Consider the following 27,315-nt stretch of genomic DNA (forward strand, 5'->3'; position numbering starts at 1 on the left):
TGCAAAGATGAAAAATTGATAAACCTTCGAATGGAGGCAGTTACGATGATACAATATTTTTAAAACGCGGTGGTGGAATTCATACCTCGAGCTGAAAACGGAATAGCTAATGATTTAGCTCAAGAAGCCTCTGGGTATAAGTCATCCGCCATAGGAAAGTTCAAATCAAGGTGAGTATGTCTGTGCCCAGTGGAAGTGGAGGATTGGCGTATAGAACTAAGAAAGTATTTGGAACAACCAATCGGTGATACTCCTGTGACCTGTCGCGCGGTCAATCAAATATTTCACCTACTCCGTGATCACAATTTAATGTAATATAGGGGAAGGGATCGTCTCCACAGGGATTGTGTGATTCACTCTTTCGTGTTCTAATGCAGTAAATAAATGGGGAATTTTCTTTTATTATCTAATGAAAATAAAATAACAAAGCAATTAAATTAAGGGGGAACTGACTATAAGGGGATGTCTGGCTCAAGGGATGATACAGTTATGGCACTTGTGTTTTATCACTAATTCAATAAAATTAATTCTTATTAAAGTATCAATAAATTGGTTATAGTTATCAACAAGCTCTGACAACCAATTTTTCCTTACAGTGTAGGTAATTAAGGTACGACCGTTAACTACCCCTAATTAAGCAAATAAACCTAGGTGCGTCCATAAGAATATTGCCTAACCGCATTGTAATCTAAAAAAACCAAATTCAAAACAATTACTACCTAGGAGGAGCAATTAGATTTGATTGTCTAACCCCCGGGAAGGAACTATTCAACCCGGTTATCACCTATTCAAGTGCGAATACAATTACGGATATCCTACCTGAATTGACTTTAGATTATCAGACTAATTTAAATATTGGTACCAAAATATTCAATCAATCCAACAATCACAAACGTTATTCTTAGAATTAGACAAATATTGATAATAAAAAAGAACTTTTATAAAGAAAATCAAGAATCTCCAAAACAAAAGAACCAAGACATTATCACCCCTCAAACCAGAAAAGTATCTACTCCATAATCAAATAACAAAGAACAAAAGAGAAAGATAAAGTCATAATGGGAGGGGGAAATCTTCTCTGTCGATTTGCTCCTGCGCGATCTATGAATCTGTCAGTCTCCTGCTCCTGTGCATTTCTGCTCTAGCCGTCCTCTCTTTTGGGAATAGGCGTGTGATCCCTCATTTTATTCAATGTTTGCCCTAATTATTTTGTAGATGGGCTTTTGGGCCTTTAATTAATTTTATTTCTTTTTTCTGCCAATTATGCCAAATTTAATATTTGTCCTCTGCACATAGCAAATAAACAATTCGCATATAAATTAGGTAGAATCCAATCAAAATCACCAAAATATTGCATATGATATGAATATAAAATGCATGCGATTTCTAACTATCATCCTGAAAAGCTACGGAAGCAGGCTCTGAAGCATACTTTGATTGACGGAGATTTTTTTCGCAGAGCCGCCGATGAAATGTTAATGAAATACTTAGATACTCAAGAAGCCATGAAGGTGATGGGTGAAGTGCATGAAGGGGTTTGCGGAGCACACAAATCCGGATTAGTCATGAGATGGACGATCCGACAGTATGAGTATTTTTGGCCATCAATGAAAGAAGATTGCATCAAGTATGCTCAAGGATGTGAAGCGTGTCAGCGACATGGTCCTTTGATCCGAATTCTAGCGGAAGAAATGCATGCAGTGGTGAAACCATGGCCATTCCGGGGATGGACGATGGATATTATCGGAAAGATCCATCCGCCATCTCCAGACGACACTCGTTCATATTGGTGGCCATGGATTATTTCACCAAGTGGATAGAAGCTGTACCATTGGCCAACATAACATATCAAGAAGTGATCAAGTTCGTTAAGGAACACATTATTCACCGGTATGGAATCCCGTAAACGATTACCGCCGATCAAGGTACTGTTTTTACCAGCAATAGAGTGGCCGCCTTCGCCGTACAGTACGGGATCATTCTTTTGCATTCATCCCCGTATTACGCACAAACGAATGGGCAGGCCGAAGGGCCAATAAGGTCTTAATTGGGGTAATTAAAAAGGCCGTGGAAGACAACCCGGGAAGATGGCACGAAGTGTTAGGGGAGGCTTTATGGGCCTGTAGGCAATACTGAAATAAAGCTACTGGTTGCACTCCATTCCAACTGGTCTATGGGCAAGAGGCGATATTGCCATTGGAAATTACAGTGCCATCGTTACGAGTGTTGAAGCAGAATTCGCTCAATCACGAGCAATACGACACAGCTATGTTACAAAGGTTGGATGACGTACACGAGGATCTGATGATGGCATTAGAGAATATTAGAGTGAATAAAGCGAAAGTAGCAGGAGCTTACAACAAAAAGGTACGTCGGCGAGCATTCCATGAAGAGATTTGGTGCGGAATGCAGTGTTACCTGAAGGATTCAAAGATAATACGTTCGGGAAATGGTCTCCTACATGGGAAGGACCATATCAAGTGAGTAAAGTGTTGCCTAATTGTTCTTATAGATTGATGAGTATTGATGGGATGAAACATATAAATGTTATCAATGCTAAGCACCTTAAGGGATACATGTCGCCACTTGAGTTCAGATAAATGAATGAAGTGGATAAATGAAAACAAGTCTTTTCTAGGCCGCTAACAAAATGAAAGCAGATTGTGGAGCCGTTTTAGATAGAAAAGCTGACGAATGAGTCCCTTAAAAAAAGAAAGCAAATAGAGAAGCTTCTTCCAAAAGGAAGCAAATGGACGAGACTCTAGAAGAATTCAAAGCTCCACAAGAAGAAAATTCCAAAAAAGGGTAAAGCTCCATACATTTCACATTTTATCCCTTTTTTTAGAAGGACAATTGTTGGACCCTAAGTCCAAATGACTTAAATTTGAAGATAACAACCCCCATCAGGCTACGAAACTTCCATGGAGCAAGAAGGTGTAGCTTCCACAGGCCTTTAGACGACAAGCTCCATCAACCCTGGGTTGGTAACTTCGTAACATTAATGGAAGACCCCGGCACTTACATATCCTATATGGAAGGTTCTATGGGTTAAAACGAAAGAAAGAAAAAGGAGGATTCCATGTAACTCGAGGCTGTTGGGGACATATCCTCGTAGATCGGCTAGGAGTATGATGGAAGCAAGTCATGGTAAGTTGCAGGTCTGATCCAGAGGCAATAGAAGAAGTTCAGAGGGGATGGAACTCGGTCCATAAACGACGGAAGACGTTCAAAACAAATGGAACCCGGTCTAGAGGCAATGGAAGCGGTTGAGAACTGATGGAAGGATGTTACCTGATGGTTAAAAGAGGTGGATGAATAATTGGAACTGCTCCTTTTAGTGGAAGAGGTGGTTATTCAAACTTAGAAAAAACACAACACACACAAGCATAACCAGATCAAATCGTCTATTTTTCTATTTTTCTTTCATGTTCTAGTTTCGTTTATGCAATTTAATTCGATTTACTTGCTTTCACGTTCTTGCAATTCGTTTTACTCGCTTTTCATATTTAATCTTAGTTTAATCTGATCAATCTCGTGAAATCTTCATAACCCAACGATAGATTGGCTCTCTGGAATACTTCAAGAACCCGCACCGACGACATTGATGAGTTATTTTGGAACTTCGGAATTTCATATTCACACTTTCTAAAAACATATATGTGTTTTATATGTTAAGGGGTCATGATTGGGGTTGAGATAGTCAACCCCACGTAATAAGAAGAAGATAAAAGAAAGAACAAGTGGAGAAAGGAAACAGAAAATAAAAGAGAAAAAAAATGGTGCAGGCGGCGGCTCACCTCTCACGGCCGTGGATGTGATTAGGGGGAAATTTTTTAAAAAATGTATTTTATAATTAAAATTATTATTTATTATTAAAAATATTAATGTTAATAAAAAATTATATAATTATTAATGATAGTATAATAATAATACAATATTATTTGTGTATAATAGATAAGTTTACATTTTTGTTATATTAGTATTATTGAATATATTCTATTGCATATGATGTGGTATTTTTCATTTGTGTTGTCTCCTTTATTATGTTATTTTTTTTTTTTTAAAAAAATGAATTATACACTTTAATTACATATTAAAATTTATAATTTATAATTTTTTTGATTTTAATTATACCAATGAATTATTTTAATTTTAATTTATAATTATTTTTACAGTATATTCTTAATTATTTACTATTCATACTCCTAAGTTCTGGCATCTACAGTCACCATGACAGTTGGGATGGAGGGAGAATTACTTATTTTGTCCCATCACAAACTATACATATTTCTATTTCTATTTTGAATTGTCTAATTAATTATAAAGTAATCATTCTAGAAATACCCCACTTTTTGTCTATAAATACACGATGGGTGTGTTTGTTTGGGGATTTGGATTTTGAGTTAGGATTTGAATAATAAAAATTTTGAATTTAAATAGTTGTATGATGTGATATAAATAGGTGTTGATGTGATGTCTTGAATGTAAAATTGATTTTTAGTATAATATAAAAAATAAAAAATAAATGTTTGATTTGATGTTTTGGGGGAAAAAATGAGATGAATAGTAAAAATTAAATCCAATCCCCCAAACAAGAACACACCCCACTTTATCATTATATCATTATTTTTTTAAACTCTGCGCTAAAAATAAAAATATATTTTTAAATTTGACAGAGGTAACAATTTTTTTTAATATATATTTATTTATTTTAAGTCAATATTTAATTTAACTTTTTACTTTTGCCATTTTTTTGCAAATATAATATACAAAAAAGTATTAACAGAATATTGTGGTATAATTTTATCACAAAATTGTTATTCGTGACTTTTAGTTGTCTCAATATTAAAATACGCAACAAATTTATATGATTATAAGCTTCTTTTTTTTTTTTTCCTCTAGTAGTTACTATTTTATTATATTTTATTCAAAATATTTATTTTCTATTATAATAAAAATAATCACACATTAATAATAAATATTTTAAATTTTTACATAAATTAAAATATATCATTATATATACAATTAATTTATAAATAAAATATATATAATAAAAATATTAAAATTATTTTATTTATTTTCACCTACTAATAAATTATTATTTATTTTTATTATACTTAAAAAATACAAACAAATAGTTTAGATGAAACAGAAAAAATATTATTTTAAAATATGTATTAGTTTTTGTTTGTTTTTTTTTTGTGATGAGTGCAGCCAATAGGCGCAAAAATTAGTCCAAGCACGTTGAAGTATATGTTTCAGGTCTTTTCTTTTGATTTAGTTTGAGAAACTTTGGTTTAAATTTGGTATTAAAATAATGTATGATAAAATATCTTGTAAAAAAAAAAAAAAATGTATTTTTTTAGAAAAATACATAGTCCAAGTAGTAAAAAATTGGAATTTTGTGGTAAAAGAAACACACTCAATACATATCCAAATCCCCAATTTAATTACTTAATTAATTAATTGATTAATGCATTCATGATTTTTGTCTCGTTATTGAGATTTCGTAACACATACATATATAAATATATCCCTTTCTAAATTATATATATATATATTGATTCAATAAAAGCTGCCATGTACACACACATGCCGAGCTCGACTTATTATTAAGAAACTCAACCACACCCTCAACCCCCCTCCCCCCCCCCCCCCCCCCCCCCAATATATATTATATATACGAGGAAGCCATAGAAATTATAGCAAGTAGCAGTGAGTTATTTGTTAGAAAAATATTACAAAATTAATTAATAATTAGGCAGCCATGAATGAAAGTATGTCGAAGGAAGAAGAAGAAGAAGAAAAGGGATTATATACAGAAGATGGAACAGTGGATCTTCGAGGCAATCCCGTTCTTCGATCCAAGAGAGGTCGATGGACGGCTTGTTTCTTCATCGTTGGTACGTCGTATATTTTGCATTTTTTTTTTATCTGAATAATTATTAAATATGATATTTAGCATAGAAAATAGATGTTTGATTCGAAAATGAAGAAAAATATGTGTATATATATATATATATTAGGTCGTAATTGGATTAGAATTTTGTGTTCGAAGTGAAGTTATTTTTCTCACTTATAAGCTTTAAACTTAGAGGAAAATGCATACAAAATGTAACTAAAGCAAAGGTAAATCCCATTTGAGTGTTCTTGGCCATGAATATTTTGTTCATTTGAATCACTATGATTGGTTGAAAGATTTTGATAGAATTTTTATTATTTATTAATTTTTTTAATAAAAATATTAAATTAAACAATTAGTTTCTATATTTCATATATATAAAAAATTAATTTTATATTTAAAATATTACATCAATATTTGTTTATATCACATCATACAATTATTTAAATACTATCACTTTCCGTCTCTGTTATTTATATTAAAAACATTATTTTGTTTGTGTAAAATTATTGTGTTGAATATATATTTAAAATAATGTTACACACACATATATTTTAAAACAAAATATTATATCTTACAGATATTTTTTAATCAAAATATTATGTATGATCCCATTGTTTCTTTCATAAAAATAAAAAACAAAAAATACAGTAAAACGCAAATTCATTTTATCCTCTTTATAAGCCTCAATAGGAAGATATAGATCCTTTTTACTTTGATTTTTTTTTTTAATTTAATTTTTATAAATTTCTATAAAAAGATATTATTATTTTTATGTAGAATATTATATGGAACTTCTATTTAAATACAAAACTAAAATATAAATTACTATACAAAATCAAACTAAATATAGCAAAGCCTATAAGTATGTGTGTGAACTTTTATAATTTTCTACCTCTATATATTTAAATTTTAGTTTAGATAATATTTTATCATGACAATAAAAAAAATATATATTAATTGAAACACTGCAAAATTTCCTTCTTTGTTTGTCCCAAACTCACTGCAATATTTTTAAATTTAGAAATAATTAATACTCCCTCCGTCCCAAAAGTATAGTTTTATTGTATTAGACACGATATTTAAGGAATATTGATATTATATTGGTAGTGGGTAAAAAGTAAGGATAAATGACTTTTTTGCCCTTGTGAGTATATTAGTATAAAAGTAGTGACAATTATATAATATAATAATAATGAAAAAATATGGATAGTTTTATGGTGATATGATTATTTATGGAAATGAGACTATTGTTTTGAGACAGACAAAAATGGTAAATAAAACTATTGTATTGGGACGGAGGGAGTAATATCTATATACATACATTAATATACACTTCACTTTGTTCCATCATATCACTCAAATAAAAAAAAAAAAACAAATAATCATTTATCTCTCCAATCACATCAGTTAATATCCAAATTATTTCAAATAACCATATTTAATATTCCCCACCTAAATTCTCGTGTCAAAAACAAATATTGGATGATATTTGGGATGGAAGGAGTATTGTATATTGATATAAGTAGCACATGACAAATCATAAAAATGGATCATTGAAATTTAAATACCAGATAAATTTGTGTGACCTAACTAACAAAATTTATTATTGTGATTAAATTATATATTAAATGTATGTAAGAGGGTAGGTCTATATTAATTTGTGTTATATTTCCATGTGCAATAAGTCTTATCTACCTTCCCATCTCCCAACCAACTTTCATACTCAAATTGTAAGGTTTCAAATTCCTACAATTCATCATTTTTCTTTTCTCTAAAAATATTAAATTACATATTTTATTTTTTATTTAAATATTATATATTGAATTAGTGTTTTTATCTAACATTAGATAAAATACATATTTATAGCACATTAAATCCGATTTCGGTTCAAATTATTCATTATTCCCAAATTCTAAAAGCTAATTTGGATTTAGAATTTATATTTTTTTATTTTAAAATAATCTAAATTAATATATTATGAGATTAGTTGCTTGATTTAAAAGTAAAATTAATTCTTAGGGTAATATAAAATATAAAAAATAATTATTTGATTTGATATTTTTTTTAAAAAAAAAAATTTAAACGAACAATAAAAATCTTATGAAATATTGACAAATGAACACAACCAATATATTTCAATACTTCTTTTAGATATATTCAATAATTGAATATTTTGATCAATAATATACAATGTGGTTCGACAAATTAATTGTCATTCACATTTAGATTAGGAAATTATTTTATTGCCCTCTTTTTTCTTTTTTCTTTTTTTTAATTAACTTTTATCATTATTCGAAACAATAAATGAAGTGTATGAAGTGTTCGAGCGAATGGCGTACTATGGAATATCGACCAATCTATTTATATATTTGACGACAAAACTGCACCAAGGCACGGTCACCTCGGCCAACAATGTCACCAATTGGGTCGGCACCATTTGGATGACCCCCGCCTTGGGTGCTTATGTTGCTGATGCTCTTTTGGGTCGTTATTGGACTTTTTTGATTGCCGGCGCTATCTACTTCTTGGTAAGTAACATTACATATGATATTGATATATTTTTACTGTGTTATTATTACTATTTTCTTAACACTTGTTTAAGAAAAAAAATCACTTCCAATTTTAATTTATTATTATATTTTTAAATTTGAAATTTCATATTATATGATATTTTTTCTATCTAGACTAATTATATCATTTTTTATTATCTACTATAATTATGCATAATAGTTTGTTTATATAGACCACTGTATTCACTTATAATTTTATTATTTTAATTTTAAAATATAATAATTAATTTGTCATTATTTTTTCTAGATACCCCATTACTTTTTTTTTTTAGGAAAATTTATCGTTTTAGTTCAATAACGAACTTTTTATCATTTTAGTCCTCTAACTAAACATGTATAAGAATGAACTCAAATTTTAATATATTTTTTTTTGGCATAATTAGTCATCCGATGCCGGAATTGCATATATGGCTCCCGTGTGCTCGCCGGAGTACACCTATTCATGAGCTAGGCGCCACCTAACAGACATGTGTAGTCTTTTTAAAAATAAAAAAAATTAAAATAATTTCACGTCTGTCTGATGATACCTACTTGGCAAACAAGTGTACTCCAGCGTGCGACGCAGATGCCATATGTGCGTCTCCGCTTCCGAAGAACCAGTTGTGCCAAAAATTTTACTTACGGAATAATTTCTATACAGATTTTCAATTCCGAAAAAAAAATCAATTTTTTATTTTTTATTATATATTTAATAATTTTTTTATAATACAATAATTTGGCACAATCCAAAAATATCAGGAGGTTACTTGGACACAACCAAGTAACCTTACAACACTATATCTAATGTTTTACTCCCTCTGTAATTCAAATATATTTTCGTTTTTCTTTTATGGTTGTCATTCAAATTTATTTATGTTTCTTTTTTAGTAAAAAAATACCATTTTTTTTTTTACCAAAAAAAAGTAAAAACTTTTATTTTTACATATTTTTCTTAAAATTCGTATCCGATAAAATGAGCACACGATTGAATGACGGAGGAAATATTATTTATAAATCAATTTAAAATTCTAAAATATTTTTAAGATATGTCTAAACAAGTGAGATGTATTGTTTGCAATATCAATAATGTAATATAAAATTGTACACACACTTCCACACAAGAAGGTTGTCGTTTTATGACTTGCGTCTTCATTTCGGCTATACACAAAAAGATCAAACTTTTAAGTCAAAGTTATGGATAAATTAAAGTTTTTATATATTTAGTTTTTCAACGTCCTAAGGAAAACCTTTGCTTCACAAACATTTGACCATTTCCTAAGCACTATTAGTCTAATATAAAATGTTTATTTATTTTTATCCGTTTTATATAATTTATTATTTTCTTAAAAAAGTGATTCTATATTTTAATTATATTTTAAATTTTATAATTTATAATTTTTTAATTTCAATTAAATTATTTAGTTATTTTAATTTAATTTAATTAATAATTATTTTTACTAATATATTTTTTAATTATTTATTAATTTCCGTATCTACAGTAAAGTAAACAAATTTATGAAAGACAATTATATATATATATTAAGCTCAAAAGATTCGTAGATAGTTTTATATTATTCATGTTGCGAATCTTTTACTATATGCCAAGATTGTTACACAATTTTTTAATCTATTATATATAATTTTATATTTTATTTTACCATCGTATATATAATTTAAATACAGATCAAGGAAAACACAAATATAAATATTTTAAATCATTCTACCTAAAAAACTGGAACACAAAGTGACAAACCAAATAATAAAATGGACAGATGGAATATTCCTGTAAGATATTTTTGAAATTTGAAAATTTGTACAAGTAATAAAAATAAATAAATATTTGATGTGATGTTTAAAAATAAAATAAATATTTAATTTAATGTTTGTTAAAAAGTATATATATATTTAATATAATATTTATTTTTTAAAAATTATTGTAGATAAATAATAGTACTAAAACTTCCGAAAAGATCTATCTAAACATAGTCACTTTAGCTTAAAAAAATACCTAACTTTGTTATGTATATGTTTTTTTTTTCGTGTGTTACACAATATATTTTCACAGATACTATTCATTTTTCAAAAAATATCATATCAAATAGTCCCTCAATTCCAGAACTATTCCACAACTATAGTCTGAGTTGTGTTTGACACATAATTTAAGGAGTATTGATATTATATTAGTAGTGGGTAAAAAGTATGGATAAAAGACTTTTTTGCCCTTGTGAGTGTATTAGTATAAAAAATAGTTGCAATTGTGTAATAATAATGAAAAAGTAAGGATAATTTTATAGTGATATAGTTATTTATGGAAATAAGACTATTGTTTTGAGACGAACAAAAATGGTAAACAAGACTATTGTATTAAAACGGAGGGAGTATATTTTTTCTCTCACAAAACATCAAATTAAATACTAAATTTTTACTTTTTTTCAAACTTTCAAATTTCCAAAAACCTCAAAAAATTCTTATCTAAACAAAACTCTTATCTAAACAAAACAAACCCTTGATATTTTGAGTTATTTGAGAATTAAAAAATTAAATAAAAAATAATTATTAAATGTGATACTTGTGATTGGAGGTTATAGTATTTAACATGATGATTTAAGCCACTGTAAAACTGAATTATATTGTTAAATACTCTATTGACAATATGTCAAATACAAATAGACAATACACCAAATGTAATCAACAATGCAATATTTATGTAAAGATAATAAAAATATAATATATAAATCGATAAGACATAACAATAGTTTACTTAACATAAACTATACTATTGATCTCAATATATATTACAACACTTTATAAAGTATGATATGTCAATACAGGATTTTAATTAATATAACATATACTCTATTCATCGAAATTATGTGACATCTGCCTATTATATATATATTTATGTCGATTAGCATTCTAATAATTTTCGATGTTTTTCAAGAGAAAATAAACATTTGATGTAATATTTCCTGAAAAATGTTATTGTTGATTAATAATGAAAAAAAAAAAAAAACTCTAAACATAAATATATAAATAGAGTATTCAATAACTCTGTATAATATTTTTGTCATGACTGTGGTAGGGAATGTCTCTTTTGACCCTATCGGTATCGATTCATCCTTTGAAACCAAGTCCATGTTCAGATCCAATTGGTGTCCACTGCGACAAGCCCACTACATTACAATTAGCTGTATTCTTCGGAGCTCTATACACGCTAGCACTCGGCACGGGAGGAACCAAACCCAATATTTCGACAATCGGTGCAGACCAATTCGATGAGTTCGACCCAAAAGAGAAAGCCCAAAAGCTTTCCTTCTTCAATTGGTGGATGTTTAGCATATTTTTGGGGACACTATTCGCCAACACCATTCTAGTCTACATTCAGGACAATGTGGGGTGGACGCTCGGTTATGAGCTCCCGACCATTGGACTAGTTATATCACTAATAATATTCTTGGCCGGGACTCCTTTTTATCGGCACAAGGTGCCCGTAGGAAGCCCATTTACGAAAATGGCTAAGGTCATCGTGGCTTCGATTAGGAAGTGGAAAATAGACATTCCGACGGACCCGAAAGAATTATATGAGCTTGATCCTCGAGAGTATGGTAAAGGCAAGTACAGGATTGATTCCACTAATGAAATGAGGTTAGTGTTTATTTTTACAAAGATGACTTTTTTTTTTTCTTTTTGTTTTTAAATTAGATAATAATCATTAATTTTAGAGATATGTTTAGTTTAGTGTATTTCTCAATTGAACCAATGCCAATCTTACATTTTGCTCGACAAAGCCAAAAGGGAAAAATCACGTTTTGGTTTTACATATGAGTAAAGTTAATTAGGACTAAAAAGCATATACCAATTAGACAAACATCATATGACTTTAGTTAATAGAGAACATGTTATGTTAATTGAAGTTGTAAGCTCACACTCTATGTGTGTGTTATTTTTGTGTATCTTATGTGCTTAATTCAATGATATTATGTACTCTTTTCAGTTTAAGCTTTATATTTATATTATATTAACATAAGTTTTGTGTTGATGATTTATATACTATATTTATATTATATTATATTAGTATAATTTATTTGTTATTGATTTATGTTTTATGTATTATCTGTCAATATTTAAATTATTTTCGATTCCATACTCACAGGTTCCTCAATAAAGCATGTATAAGAACAAATTCTAGCAAGCCATGGCTCCTTTGCTCGGTCACACAAGTAGAAGAAACCAAGCAAATGCTTCGAATGATCCCGATCCTCATCGTCACCTTCATCCCGAGCACGATGATCGCGCAAATTGGGACACTTTTCGTGAAGCAAGGCACCACTCTTAACCGCCACATCGGCACTTTCAAGATCCCTCCCGCTAGCCTAGCTGGATTCGTCACAATCTCGATGCTCATATCTGTCGTGGTGTATGACTGTGTCTTCGTCAAGATCGTAAAAAAATGGACAAAAAACCCTAGAGGCATTAGTCTCCTCCAACGAATGGGAATCGGCATGATCATCCACATCATCATCATGGTCGTCGCTTCGCTAACCGAACGTCATAGAATCCACGTCGCCCGGGACAATGGCCTAGTCGAGAATGGGGGCCAAGTCCCTTTATCCATATTCATTTTATTGCCTCAATTCATACTTATGGGCGTCGCGGACGCGTTCTTGGAGGTGGCGAAGATCGAGTTCTTCTACGACCAGGCACCCGAGAGCATGAAGAGTTTAGGGACATCGTATTCGATGACCAGTCTTGGAGTCGGGAGCTTCATTAGCAGCGCATTGCTGAGCATTGTCTCGGATGTCACGAGTGGAGACGGGCATGAGGGATGGATTAGGAACAACCTTAACGCCTCGCACTTGGATTACTATTACGCCTTCTTCGCCGTCTTGAATTGCATCAATTTTGTTGTGTTTCTTGTTGTTGTGAGGTTTTACGTCTATCGGGCCGAAGTTTCGGATTCGATGAAAATGCTCGAGGAAGAGCTGGTGATTCGAAACACAAGGTGAAGAACTGAGAAGTAGTTACAAACTAGAGGAAGTTTAATCCTTGCAATTAAGACCAAAACATTTGATTGTTTAAGTAATGATCTACAAATGATGTTTTTATCTAATTGTTTGTCTAAGGATTGATTATGTCAATCTGATGGGGAAAATAAAGTTCATAAAAAGAACTTTTGATTCATGATAATTAAATCTTTGCTATTTGAACTCAAATAATCTAGCTGGTAATGCGAAAGAGTAAGACTCTTTCTTTACATATGTACAAGTTTTATCACTATTTAACAATATATATTTTTTGAATGTTACTTTCTCTCTATTTCATATTTTATATTAATATTGCTATTTTAATCCATTTTACGTATATTGTTTCATTCTTTTTCGGAAAAAAGATTATATTTTAATTATATTTTGAATTTATATTTTTAAATTTTAATGAGATTAATAAGTTATTTTAATTTTAATATATGCATACTTGTATTGGATTGTAATTACTTTTACTGATACTATATTTCTTAATTATTTACAAATTATGTTACTCTTAAAACATAATCCCGTATCTACAATAAATATAATATAATATGTGGAACGAAAGAAATACAATATACATTTTTTTTTGACAATGTTACATTTATTGTGCAAGTGTGTTGAGACTCGAGGTCGACGCTAAAATAGAAAGTTGACAGACTGATGTTAAATCTATTTTGTAGGTCGTTTTCTGCTTTTACTTGGATAGCTATAGACAAGTCTCATTTGTACACACCAAAATATTTTAACGTCGAAACAATTGCGAGTTTTTAAAAAATACAACAAATTAACTCCTTGTTGTTCGTTAAATCTGCGGCCATTTGATTAAGGGGAGTTGACATCTTAAGCATGAAATAATTTTGTATTTTATTTGTATCAAATAAAAAACTATTACATTAAATACCAATTTCACTTTATATAACATAATATCAAATATTTAATTTATTTTATTACTTTAAAAATTTTAAAAAACATAAAATAATTTATTTATTATTATTATTATTATTATTATTTTATCTAAATACATATAAAAGTATTTAAAATATCTTGCACCAAAATTTAATAAAAAAAATAAAAATGAAATGACAGACAGTTGGGATGCCAATTACCGTTCAATTATTGTTTAGATAACACCGATCAATTTTTTTTGATATTTTGGATTCTTTTAATGCTTTCTGGATTATTGATCGGTGCTTTATGAACCCTTGAATTAATACTATTTGAGAAACTAACAACACAATATAGAGCATAACATATAGTACATAGAGCACCAGACATACTTTTATGAAACATCAAATATATTTTTACCGAGCACCAAATATATTTATATAGAGCACAATATATACTCTATAGAGTACCATATATACTTCTTTAGAGCACCATTTTAAAAAACAAACAAATAACATATAGCTTTTATTTAAAAAATACAGTGCTATTTACGCTAAGATTGATAGTTTCTGTACATTCAATATGTGATTTTTGAGAGAAATCAGCACCTTTTCTAACCGAAGCGCTATGGAATATAAATATGGTGGATCTTTTTGCTACATTAATAATCACATAAAATAGTATGTAATATTTACATATGGAAAAATCATAGTAAAAATTATTATATGCTAATATTTTCATCGAATTGTTACATATATATATATATATATTTGATTTTCAATTTTTGTAAAATTTAAATTTGCAATAAAATTTTGGAATATTAGCCATTTTTCTTGTTAAAGTAAATTTAAACTTATATGCTATAATGAAACAAATACAACTTGATCACAAAGATACAAAATTTCCAATCGATTTATTTTTCCTGCAATATGAGCTAAGTTAAAACAAAAGTCAGCTTACATGTTTTATTGAAGAAAATACAAATTGATCTCAAAGATGAACAATTTTGATCGATTTATTTTTCTTGTAATGTGAGCTGAGTTAAAGTAAATTTAAGCTTATATGTTTTAATGAAACAAATACAAATTGATCTCAAATATGATAATTCTGATTGATTTATTTTTCTTGTAATGTGTGAGCCAAGTTAAAGTAAATTTCAGCTTATATGTTTAATTAAATAAATAAAAATTGATCTCAAACATGAAAAATTCCGATTGATTTATTTTTTATTGTAATATGAGTGATATTATTTTTTTGTAACATGAGAGGAGTTAAAGTAAATTTCAGCTCATATGTTTTAATGGAAAAAATAAAAATTGATCTCAAAGATGAAAAAATTCCAATCAATTTATTTTTCTTGTAGTCTGAGCCAAGTCAAAGTAAATTTCAGCTTATATATTTTATGAAACTATTAAAAAATTATTATATTGTGAGAATATTAAATAATTATCAAAAAATAAAATTCGATATCAAAATAATTTATCGAAATAAATTCGATAATCTCAATAATTTTATCGAAATAAATTCGATAATCACATCGAGTCGAGATAGAACTTTTCTCCGTAAAAATGAATAAGCCCCGGTAGTGTCTCAAGTTCGTGGTGCAACGTACTCAAAGATAAAATGACTTTCGTCTCCGAATTAGTTGACACCACAATATTTCGGAGTTCCAATGAACTAAAATAAAGTGAACTATGAGCTATGTCAGGAGGCGTAAACAAGGAGAATTTCGGAAGCTCGCAGGAAAACTCGCCCTAAATGGTTGCTAGAGAGAAGAGTGAGAAAACTTGGAATCTTCTTGATTTGGTGTGTTGGAAGAATGGGCGGAGAGAGCCTTTTATAGGCACCTCTACCACTTGGGTGAGTAAATTTCTCCGAGTCGAAACCGCCTGACACTAAATGGTTGAGTCGAAACCGTCGAACCGAAATGATTAAATTTAAACCATAAACACCAATTTTCATTTTGGTCATAAATGCATGTAATTATAAATTTTAGATCCAGACATGTGGTATGCGCGCCTGTGGCTTACTGATATTTATATGCCTAATCATACTATTAATAACCACCGTACTACCCGTATGCATTTCAACTCACGGAATAATCTGTTCCAAAAATTATGAATTTAATTTCAAATTAAATCACATCGACTAATTAATTAACCAATTTTTCAACAATTCCCCACATGAGTTAAAATGCCCATTAATTCGGACAATACACAACTCGGTTCCAGAGACATCAACACGTCGATATAGGTGGTAGCTTGTGACTTTGAACCATCCTTAATCAATATTATTGTATGTACAAGTGGCCTGGTTGACACGATGCATTGAGCTATTCCACATTTGTGTACATTTTAGTCAATAATATTGACATATCCCTATCTCAACCTCATTTTGTTTTCACGTTTTGATTCATTTTGGCCATGTATCACATCTTTGGATTCATAAGTTTTTCATATGAAGCGGCCTTCACTTCACACTTATATAGATAATTCTATCTTAAAGTATCTAGTTCTACTGTAGTATTATTAAGAGTCAGTGACTCAACCTCACCACTTTGCATATTGTAACACTCGTAGCTATTTAGTGAATGGTAGTTGAGTGTTCTTACCGAACTATTACAACTTAGTTTTCCCATTGAACTAAGACTTGGGAACTCCAAGTGATTTGGTTGGATTATCACTGTAATTGTCTCTTAATTCCATAGATTTAAGTTCCATTCTCTTTAGCCCTTTCTACATTTGATCATAATGTAACCCTTTGGTTAACGGATCTGCAAGGTTTCCTATTGTCTCATAATATTGTATCTGTATTGGATATGTCAGGATTTACCATTATAAATTTTATTATTAGCATTTACTTTTGCTGCTTGGCTATCATGATATATCATTATCGGATGTACTAATTTTGTCCAAAACGGATCGAGCTATAAAAGTTTGTTTCGTGAACTTCCATGAAATTTCTCCACCTTCGGTCATAAAGACATATTCACTTGTAGACAATAAATATTTCATATCAGATATCCCGTTAGCATCATAGTATCCTTCAAGTACTGGAGGATATATTGTGTAGTGAATGCCAAAAGTCGAAAGTATATTTTAAATACATCAAGACTCTAACTAGCTTTATACGACCTTCCACTTTCTCCGCGACTTGCTTGAGAGGCGGTACTTATATTTTATCCAAGCACACCTCCACACTTTAAATAATTGTGTAAAGGTTCTTGCATTTCCAAAATTTATAAGGAGTTTTATCCTTACCTTTAAATGAAATTTTATTCAAAATATAATTTGCAGTTAGAAGTGCCTCTACATTTTTTGGGTAATTCTGAATAAATAAACGAGACATTCATGTGTTCGTTAACGCCATTCAATTGTGGTGAGTATGATGTCGTAGTTGGATGAATTATTAAACATAATTCTTCATACAGAGCTACACATTTGTCTCCCCAATAATTCGAACTGCTTTGATATTACATCTCAGCTGATTCACTGCCTTATTATTATTAATTTTTAAGACATTATTGATTCTCTTTGTTCCTTTAACAGGTAAATGTAGCAATATCTCAATCATTCATAAATTGATAGTAATATATATATATTTTACCTCAAATTTGAACTTTTTAAAAAAAAAAAAAAAAAACACACACACACACACCAGTGTGAATTAAATCCAATGACTTCGTATTATTTTTTTTACTGAACGAAATTTGTTTGGGAGATTGGATTTTAGATACACTATTCATCCCATTCCCCCCTCCAAATATCAAATCAAACACCTATTTTTTATTTTTTATATTATATTAAAAATCAATTTTACATTCAAAACATCACATCAACACCTATTTATATCACATCATACAACTATTCAAATTCAAAATTTTTACTATTCAAATCCCAACTCAAAATTCAAACCTCCAAACAAACAAACACACCAGCTCTTTTTGTCACCACACAAACTTCTTATTTAGTTTGAGTGAGTTTTTTTAATATTTTGTAAATTGAAATTAACTAATAATTTTATAGCATTTAGATTAGTATTATCCAATCTACAATGCCATAAATCGGCACACTCGAAACAATATTTTGTTCCGTCCGACCGATATCTGTCGACAAAGTAGAAACGTCGACACTAGATGTGCCGACGCTCAAATTTCCAGCAACATCCATGATGTTGACCATTTGATCATGTGACGATATTATCGAAATATATCAAAATATTCATTTTTACGATTGTTAGAAATTTATTATATCGCATAAATATCAAATAATTATCGAAAAATAAAATTCGATATCAAAATAATTTATCGAAATAAATTCGATAATCAATAGTAATTTATCAAAATAAATTTGACAATCACAATAATTTTAACGAAATAAATTCGATTATCAATTTATCGAAATAAATTTGATAATCTCAATAACTTTATTGAAATAAATTCGATAATCATATCGAGTCGAGGTAGAACCTCGCTCCAATTTATCAAAATAAATTCGATAATCAAAATATTTTATCAAAATAAATTTGATAATCACATTGAGTCGAGGTAGAACTTCTTTCCGTAAAAACGAATACGCCCCGGTAGTGTCTCCGGTTTGTAACGCAACGTTCCTAAAGATAAAACGACGTTCGTCACCGAATTAGGTGGCACCCAATATTTCAGAGCTCCGACGAACTAAAATAAGGTAAAGTATGAGCTATGTCGGGAGGCTTAAACAAGGAGTGTTTCCGAAGCTCGCCAAAAATGGTTGCCAGAGAGGAGAGGGAGAGAACTTAGAGCCTCTTCTTGGTTTGGTGTGTTGGAAGAATAGGTGCAGAGGGCCTTTTATAGACACCTCTACTACTTCGGGGAGTAAATTTTTCCCTCAACAGTAAATTCCTGAGCTGTGCCGTAAACAACGTAAATAAATTTCAACAATAAATATCAAATTTAATTTCGGTTATAAATGTATTATTTGAAATTTTGAATTTCAAATAATCATTTATTATACATGTATATAATTATAATTTTTGGATCCGGGTATATGATACGTGCGTCTGGGGCTTACCGGCATTTATATGTCTAACCACACTATTAATAACACTACAAAAAAGTAGAAATTAGCTATAAAAAAAATTTGTAGCAAAAGGTATGAATTCATAGCAAAAATGCTTTTGTGATGAAACTCATTTGGTTGCCTATAACGCGTTAGTAAAGGTCTTTGGCGACAAATATGACTTTCGTAACAAAAACTATGCTTTTTTGTAATGAAAGTTAAGAAAAGATATATAGCTACACAAATATGATTTTGTAGCTAATTAAAACTCTTTTTTTTTTTTATAAAATTAAAATTCATAATAAAAGAGTTTTAGCAACAAAATATGTATGATTTTTTTGTAGCGAAATGATTTTAGCTATGAAAAATAATTTTGTAGCTAAAACCTTTTTGCTATGAAAATATAATTTTATAGCAAAATAATATTAGCAACATAATTATTTTTGTAGTACGTAATTTCTTTTTAGCAATGAAATTAATTTTGTTGCTAAATGATACTCCCCCCGTCCATTTACAAGGATTACATTTACTTTTGACGCGATATTTAAGAAATAATAGTATTTTAATTATAGTGAGTAATTAAAAGTAGTGTAATGACATTTTTGCTCTTACTTTTTTGTGTAAAAGTAATGATGTGATGTAAAATAGGGGTATTTGTGGAAAAAAGTAGGGTATTTAATGAAATGTAAACTTTGTAATTGGACGTCCCAAAATAGAAATATGTAAACTTTGTAAGCGGACAGAGGGAGTATGTTTTAAGTACAAAAATATTTTGTAATTAAAAATATTGTAGCTAATTAATTACTTTTTTGTAGTGTAACCACCGTATTACCCACATATATTTCAACTCACCAAAAAATCGATTTCGAAAAATTATAAATTTAGCTTAAAATTTAATTATATTGATTAATTAATTAACCGAATTTCCAACATAAACAAATACAAAGTGATCTCGAAGAGAAATTTCCAATCGATAAACTCATTACCAGTTGCTATAATGGAAAATGAAATTCCCAGTCCCATACAAATACACCCATAAAATATGTATTTTAAATTAACCTTTTCCAAGAGATACTCCTCCATTATTTTACATGTGACAAGTTTTAAAATGTTTGAAAAATCAAGAGAATATCACACACACATAATATAATATGTATTATATGTGTGTGTGACATCAAGTATATACCTTAATTTAAATACAATAATAAATTGCAACGATTATAATTGTGACTCGAGATACTCATCAATAATTGGGTTGATGCCAGCACGTTGACCTCTATAAGTTTTGATTGGGATATGAAATTGATAAGGTTTGAGAATACATATAAATAAATAAAGGGTAAATTATTTTTTTAATCCCGTATCTTACATTTGTTATCATTTTAGGGCTTTAAGTGAACAATATTTGTAAATAGTTTGGTACGTAAAATTTTTTCGCTAAAATGGTCCTCCGGTGTCGGACTCGTAACGCTGGCAGCCGTTGTTGACGTGGCGCTAACGCGGCTGACATGTCATCGCCACGTAAATGCCATGTTGGAGGACCATTTTAGCGAAAAAAATTTACTTGTAGGACTATTTTGAAAGAGAGTCCACTTAAATGTCCTAAAATGATAAATAAGGTCATATATGAGACTAAAAAAATAGTTTGCTAAGACATTTTGTAAAAAAAAAGAAAAAAAAATTCCATGTGTTGCTGACGTGACATCTACGTGGCGATGACATGTCAACCGTATCAGCACCACGTTAGCAACGACGAGCTAGCGTGGCGAGTCCGGCACCAGAAGACCATTCTAGCGAAATTTTTTTTATTATGAGACTATTTTCAAACATAGTTCACTTGAAATCCTAAAATAATAAAGTATTTAGAGGATTAAAAAAAAAAAAAAACAGTTTACCATAAATAAATAAATAAGTAAGTAAATAAATAATCACTATAAGAAATTATCAATTTTGTAACGAGGTTTTTTCGTTTCTAAATTCACTTTTTCCGTTACTAATGATATTAGAGACGGAATTAGAGATGGAATTACGTTAGCTACGTGAACTTTAGAAACGGAATTCCGTTACAAATATACTATTTTTTTTTGTAGTGAATAGGGATCTTTTGATACACTTCAGCATATTGTTAATGAAAGTTGCACAAATATTATTAACAAAAAATTATTGGTCACAAGTCCACGATTGATGTATTTTGGAAATTTTTGGACGTTATTAATTTGATTTATTTTTTTAAAGAAAAATTGAATATGATAGTTACATAAAAACTAAATGAATAAGTATTGTATATCGAGATTGATAGACCAGGGAATAATATTATTTAGCATAATATAAATACTTTTTATAATAATAATAATAATAATAATAATAAATCAAGTATAATCATATGGGATGCAAGTATAACACAAAATAACAAAATAAATTTTCACTATTCGGTTTTCGGGTATGTTTTCAATTTGAATCAATTTTTCAATATTTTAAAAGCGGGATCATAATCTTACATTTATATTTCTTTTCTTAAATAAACAAACACTCCATTTCGTCCGGTTCTGAGAGCTACATTTATTTTTTGCGTATTGATTTTTGAATATTAATTATTATATTAAAATATAGTATAAATCAAAGAAAATGACAAAAATATTTCTATTAGTGTCTTATAATACCAATATAGTGACACTTATATAAAAAATTATGAAAATATAAAAATATTTTCAATGTTAAGTATAATAATACAAAAAATTAAATATAACCCTTAGAGGTGGATGAAAGAAGTATATTTTTATAAATCAAAAGTCTCTTACACATCATAAACTAGTTTATATTGATTATGTATAAAGATATATTATTTATTTATTTATTTTTATTATACACATAAAATATACTTTATTTATTATATATTTTATAAAACATGTAAAATGTATTTCAAATTCATTTTAATCAATATATTACACCATAATTCAACTTACAATCAAAGATCTAATTGCGCAATACTAAAACCCTTCAATTTGAAATCAAACACACATTTTTTCAATAATTTGAAAAAAATTATAAAACAACGCTATAAATTACATGAAAAATACTTTATATGTTATATAAATAATAATATGTGTAATAGATATATAAATATATGTATATGTATTATGTCTATATGTAAGATATGCAAGTATATATATATATATGCACTATCTATATAGTACAATAGTAATTAGCATAGATGGTGGGAGAGAGGATTAGAACAGAAGTCGTGTAAGGATGAATTGATGCCTTCTCAATTTCATTCATTATATATATATATATATATAGGAGAAGCAACATACAATATATGAGTGTAATGCATCCACATCAAGGACAGGTAGTGTCTACGTATACATTTGTTGTACAATACTCTCTCTTGGATGCGTTATACAAAGAATGTGTCTCATTAAAACCTTACTATGAAAAAACCCCGTGAGAAAAAATCATAGTGAAAGAAAAAGAGTACATCATTCTTGTATTAATGCGCTCCCCCTATTTTGGACTTTATTTGATGTCTTTCATCCGACGCTTTCCAATTTCTTGCACCAGTTTGTTGAATGTTGCAGTCGGTAGCGCATTCGTAAACAAATCTGCAAAATTTTCAAATGATCGAATTTGATGCACATTAATTTCACCACTTTTCTGAAGATCGTGAGTGAAAAAGAACTTCGGAGATATGTGCTTTGTCCGATCGCCTTTAATGTATCCTCATTGTCTTCAAATAATATTGTAGGAGGTAATATATCATCGTTAATCAAGCCACAATTTTTCTGAATATGGTGAGTCATAGACCTCAACCAAACGTATTCATGACTGGCTTCGTGAATTGCTAAAACCTCAGCGTGGTTTGAAGAAGTTGTTGTTATTGTCTGCTTAGCATATTTTCAAGAGATTGCGGTTCCAACACAAGTAAATACATAGCCAGTTTGAGATTTTGCTTTGTGTGGATCAGACAGATAACCAGCATCAACATAACCAATTAATTCATTTCGAGATTCACTCGAATAAAATAGACCGAGGTCATGAGTCCCCTGAAGATAACGAAAAATGTGCTTGATACCATTCCAGTGACGCTTTGTGGGGGATGCGCTAAACCTGGCCAGTAGATTTACTGAAAAAAATATATTTGGCCTGGTACAATTTGCAAGGTACATTAATGCGCCAATAGCGCTGAGATATGGTACCTCGGGGCCAAGTATTTCTTCATTTTCTTCTCTTGGCCTAAATGGATATTTACTGGGATCAAGAGATCTGACCAACATTGGTGTACTCAGATAGTGAGGTTTATCCATATAGAATTGCTTTAATACCTTTTGGATATATGTGGATTGATGGATAAATATTCCGTTATTCATATGATCCACTTGTAATCCCAGACAATATTTTGTCTTTCCAAAATCTTTGATATCAAATTCTTTCTTTAAATATTCAATTGCAATTTGGATCTCTTCAGGAGTTCCAATTAAATCGAGATCATCAAATATATTGCAATAATAACAAAATTTGATCCATTTTTCTTTATAAAGATGCATGGGAATATTGGATCATTAGTATAACATTCTTTTATCAAACATTCGCTCAGACGGTTATACCACATTCGCCCTGATTGTTTAAGTCCATACAATAACTTTTTCAATTTGATGGAATATGATTCCCTTGGGTTTAATTTTTATGCTTGAGACATAATGAATATCTCAGGAACTTTCATATAAATATCAGTATCCAAGGAGCCATAAAGATATGCAGTAACTACGTCTAAAAGATGCATGTCGAGCTTTTCTTGCACTGCTAGACTCACGAGGTATCTAAATGTTATTCCATCAACAAATGGAGAATATATTTCATCAAAATCTATTCCAGGTCTCTGTGAGAATCCTTGAGCCACAAGACGGGCTTTATATCTCACAATTTCATTATGCTCATTTCTTTTTCGTACAAATACCCATTTGTATCCAACGGGTTTCATACCATCTGGTGTTTGAACAATTGGTCCGAAGACCTCCATTTTGTTTAATGCGTCAACCTCTGATTGAATCATATGTTCCCATTTTGGCCAGTAATTTATTTGCCGACATTCATGAACCGATTTTGGCTCTGGATCCTCATTTTCTTCCTTTATATCAAGTGCTAAACTGTATGCGAAGGCATTATCAATAATTGCCTTTTTACGGTTCCAACATTTTCTTGAAGTAACATAGTTAATTGAGTTTTCAATAATCTCATCATGTTCTTCAATATCGTGCTCTTCTGGAGCAATTATTTCAGGGTTGACTTCCTCATTAAATTGAGGTTTATCAATGTCATTCATGATATTTTCATGATTATCATCATTCATTCCTCTTTTCTTTCGAGGATGTTTGTCTTTGGAACCAAGTGGTCTACTGCGTTTTAAGTGTGTCGCTGATTCGTTAGCACTTGCAATTTGTCCATCGGGGACAATAATTTTAGCCGAAGCATTAGCAGCTTCAATATATGATCAAGTGACTTTACTCGAGTCATTGAATGCATCCGGCAACTGATTTGCAATATTTTGCAAATGTATAATGTGTTGAACTTCTAGTTCACATTGCTTTGTACGAGAATCACAAAAATTCAATGGGATTTTCCAATTAATATCCCTTTTCGGTTCATTTCTGTCTCCCCCTAATGTCGGAAAATATGATTCGTCAATATGACAATCTGCAAATCTTGCACTGAATAAATCATCCGTCATAGGTTCAAGATATTTTATAATTGACGGCGATTCATATCCGACATAAATGTTCAATTTACGTTGAGGACCCATTTTTATACGTTTGGGGGGGGGTGGAATAGGAACATAAACAGCACACCAAAAAATACGTAGATGAGATATATTTGGTTCGTGACCAAATACTAACTGCATCGGGGAGTAGCTATGATAGCTTTTCGGCCTCATTCTTATAAGTGTTCCTGCATGTAAGATTGCATGCCCCCAAGCTGAAATGGACAACATAGACCTCATCAGTAATGATTTAGAAATCAATTGCAATATTTTAATAAGTGATTCTGCCAGGCCATTTTGTGTATGCACATGAGCAACTGGGTGCTCTACAGTAATTCCAATCGACATGCAATAATCATCAAATGCATTTGATGAATATTCACCAGCATTATCCAGACGTATAGTCTTAATTGGATTATCGGGGAATTGTGCCCATAATTTAATAATTTGGGCAAACAATCTCGCAAATGCCATATTGCGAGTAGATAATAAACAGACATGTGACCATTTGGTAGATGCATCAATAAACACTATAAAATATTTAAATGGCCCACAAGGTGGGTCTATTGGTCCACATATATCCCCGTGTATTCTTTCAAAAAATGTAGGTGATTCAATACCTACTTTAGCTGGCGATGGCCTGATTATCAATTTTCCCTGAGTGCAGACAACATATGTTAACTTATGGAGTTTAACACTTTTTGACCTTTTAATGAATGACCATGCGAATTCTCAATTATTCACCTCATCATTATACTTTCAGGATGCCCAAGGCGATCATGCCATACTTGAAAATCGGTAGTCTTTTGATCTACCGTAAGGTGTGTTTCAACAACACCTAATCTAGCATAATATAAGCCAATAGAGAGTGAGGGTAATCTCTCAATGATGCATTTCTTTTTGTCAATGATATTGGTGATCAATAAAAATTCACCATCGGTATCACTCATAGTTTCAATGTGATAACCATTTTTCCGAATTTCATGAAAGCTCAGTAAATTTCTTCGAGCTTTAATGGCCAAGAGTGCAATTTTCGTCCCCGTAGGGAGAAATATAATGGCTTCTGCAGAGCCTTCAATTAATTTTGCACTGCCATTTATTGTATTGACATTCATTCTTTCCCTTTTCAAATGGGAGAAATATTTTTCGTATTTCAATATAGTATGTATCGTTGCACTGTTAATGAAACACATATTTGCATCATTTTGATTGATATCCATTTAACCTTCAAATATAAATAAAGGCAATATTAATAAAGACAAATAATATTACAAAATGCATTACAAAAAGGTAGTATTGAATAATTTAAATATTACAAAATGTAAAATGATATAATATGTCTGTCACTGGGGGTTTTCTGGATTTACGACAAAATCCGCTATATCAAGATGTGTTGTGTCGTAATCCAGAAGGTCATCATTGGGGTCGTCATCGTTATCAACGTGATTAATCTCGACCTCCATCCCTTTTTTCTGCAGTGAGGCTTGATAAAGATCGGCTAGGTGTTTGGTTGTTCTGCAGGTATTGGCCCAATGACCTTCAATGTCACACCGATTACAAATGCCAATTTGCCTATTTCCCTGTTTAGCCTTTTCGGCTATATCCCTAGATTGGGGTTTACTCTGCTTCCTATTAATGTCAATACCGTGGTGATTGTAAGGGATATATCGACCGCGTTGACTCTTACGACCGCGACCACGTCCACGGCCTCTACCACATCCTCGGCCTCGTTCAGAAAATGTCACATTCGCTTCAGGGAACGGACTAGAACCAGTGGGCCGGGACTGATGATTCTTCATCAATAACTCATTACTTTGCTCAGCTAATAAAAGACATGCAATGAGCTGTGAGTACTTTTGAAATTTTTTCTCATAATACTGCTGTTGCAGCACAACATTAGAAGCATGAAAGGTAGAGAGAGTCTTTTCCAATTTATCATTCTCAGTAACATTTTCTCCGTGGAGTTTTAACCGAGATATAATCTGATGGATAGCAAAGTTGCACTCTGTAATAGTTTTAAAATCCTGTAATCGCAGGTTAAGCCAATCATGTCGGGCTTTGGGGAGAGTGATATATTTCAAGTGCCCAAATCTCTCCCTCAATTCATTCCACAAATCTAGTGGATCTTTCACCGTTAAATATTTGGACTGTAAAGGAA

The 27,315-nt window shown here is 30.4% G+C and overlaps 2 protein-coding genes across 3 annotated transcripts; one reads left to right on the plus strand and one right to left on the minus strand.

The window, feature by feature from the left end:
* The first annotated feature begins 5,678 nt into the window (after positions 1-5,678).
* LOC127266570 (protein NRT1/ PTR FAMILY 5.2-like) lies at positions 5,679-13,564 on the plus strand. 2 transcript variants are annotated; one of them, XM_051296850.1, is made up of 4 exons: positions 5,679-5,903; positions 8,216-8,433; positions 11,537-12,099; positions 12,608-13,564. In XM_051296850.1, exons 1-4 carry the CDS (start codon positions 5,768-5,770, stop codon positions 13,458-13,460), a joined length of 1,770 nt encoding a protein of 589 aa, XP_051152807.1. In that variant the 5' UTR covers positions 5,679-5,767; the 3' UTR covers positions 13,461-13,564. The 2 variants fall into 2 exon arrangements, with proteins under 2 accessions (XP_051152807.1, XP_051152808.1); XM_051296851.1 differs by lacking the exon at positions 8,216-8,433 and having other exon boundaries at positions 5,777-5,903.
* Positions 13,565-26,500: 12,936 nt separating this feature from the next.
* On the minus strand, positions 26,501-26,956 carry LOC127266500 (uncharacterized). Its single transcript, XM_051296757.1, has one exon. The coding sequence runs from the start codon at positions 26,954-26,956 to the stop codon at positions 26,501-26,503; it is 456 nt and encodes a 151-aa protein (XP_051152714.1).
* Positions 26,957-27,315: the final 359 nt, after the last annotated feature.

Source organism: Andrographis paniculata, unplaced genomic scaffold (assembly GCF_009805555.1).
Source record: "Andrographis paniculata isolate CXL003 unplaced genomic scaffold, ASM980555v1 Contig76END, whole genome shotgun sequence".
NCBI lineage: Eukaryota > Viridiplantae > Streptophyta > Magnoliopsida > Lamiales > Acanthaceae > Andrographis > Andrographis paniculata.

What these genes read in the sequence shown, in the direction of transcription:
- LOC127266570 (XM_051296850.1), top strand. Translation starts at nt 5,768, where the DNA reads ATGAATGAAAGTATGTCGAAGGAAGAAGAAGAAGAAGAAAAGGGATTA. An exon ending in CCGGCGCTATCTACTTCTTG is followed by an intron (nt 8,434 to 11,536) that starts GTAAGTAACATT and finishes TGACTGTGGTAG; the next exon opens with GGAATGTCTCTTTTGACCCT. An exon ending in GATTCCACTAATGAAATGAG is followed by an intron (nt 12,100 to 12,607) that starts GTTAGTGTTTAT and finishes CCATACTCACAG; the next exon opens with GTTCCTCAATAAAGCATGTA.
- LOC127266500 (XM_051296757.1), bottom strand. Translation starts at nt 26,956, where the DNA reads ATGAAGAATCATCAGTCCCGGCCCACTGGTTCTAGTCCGTTCCCTGAA.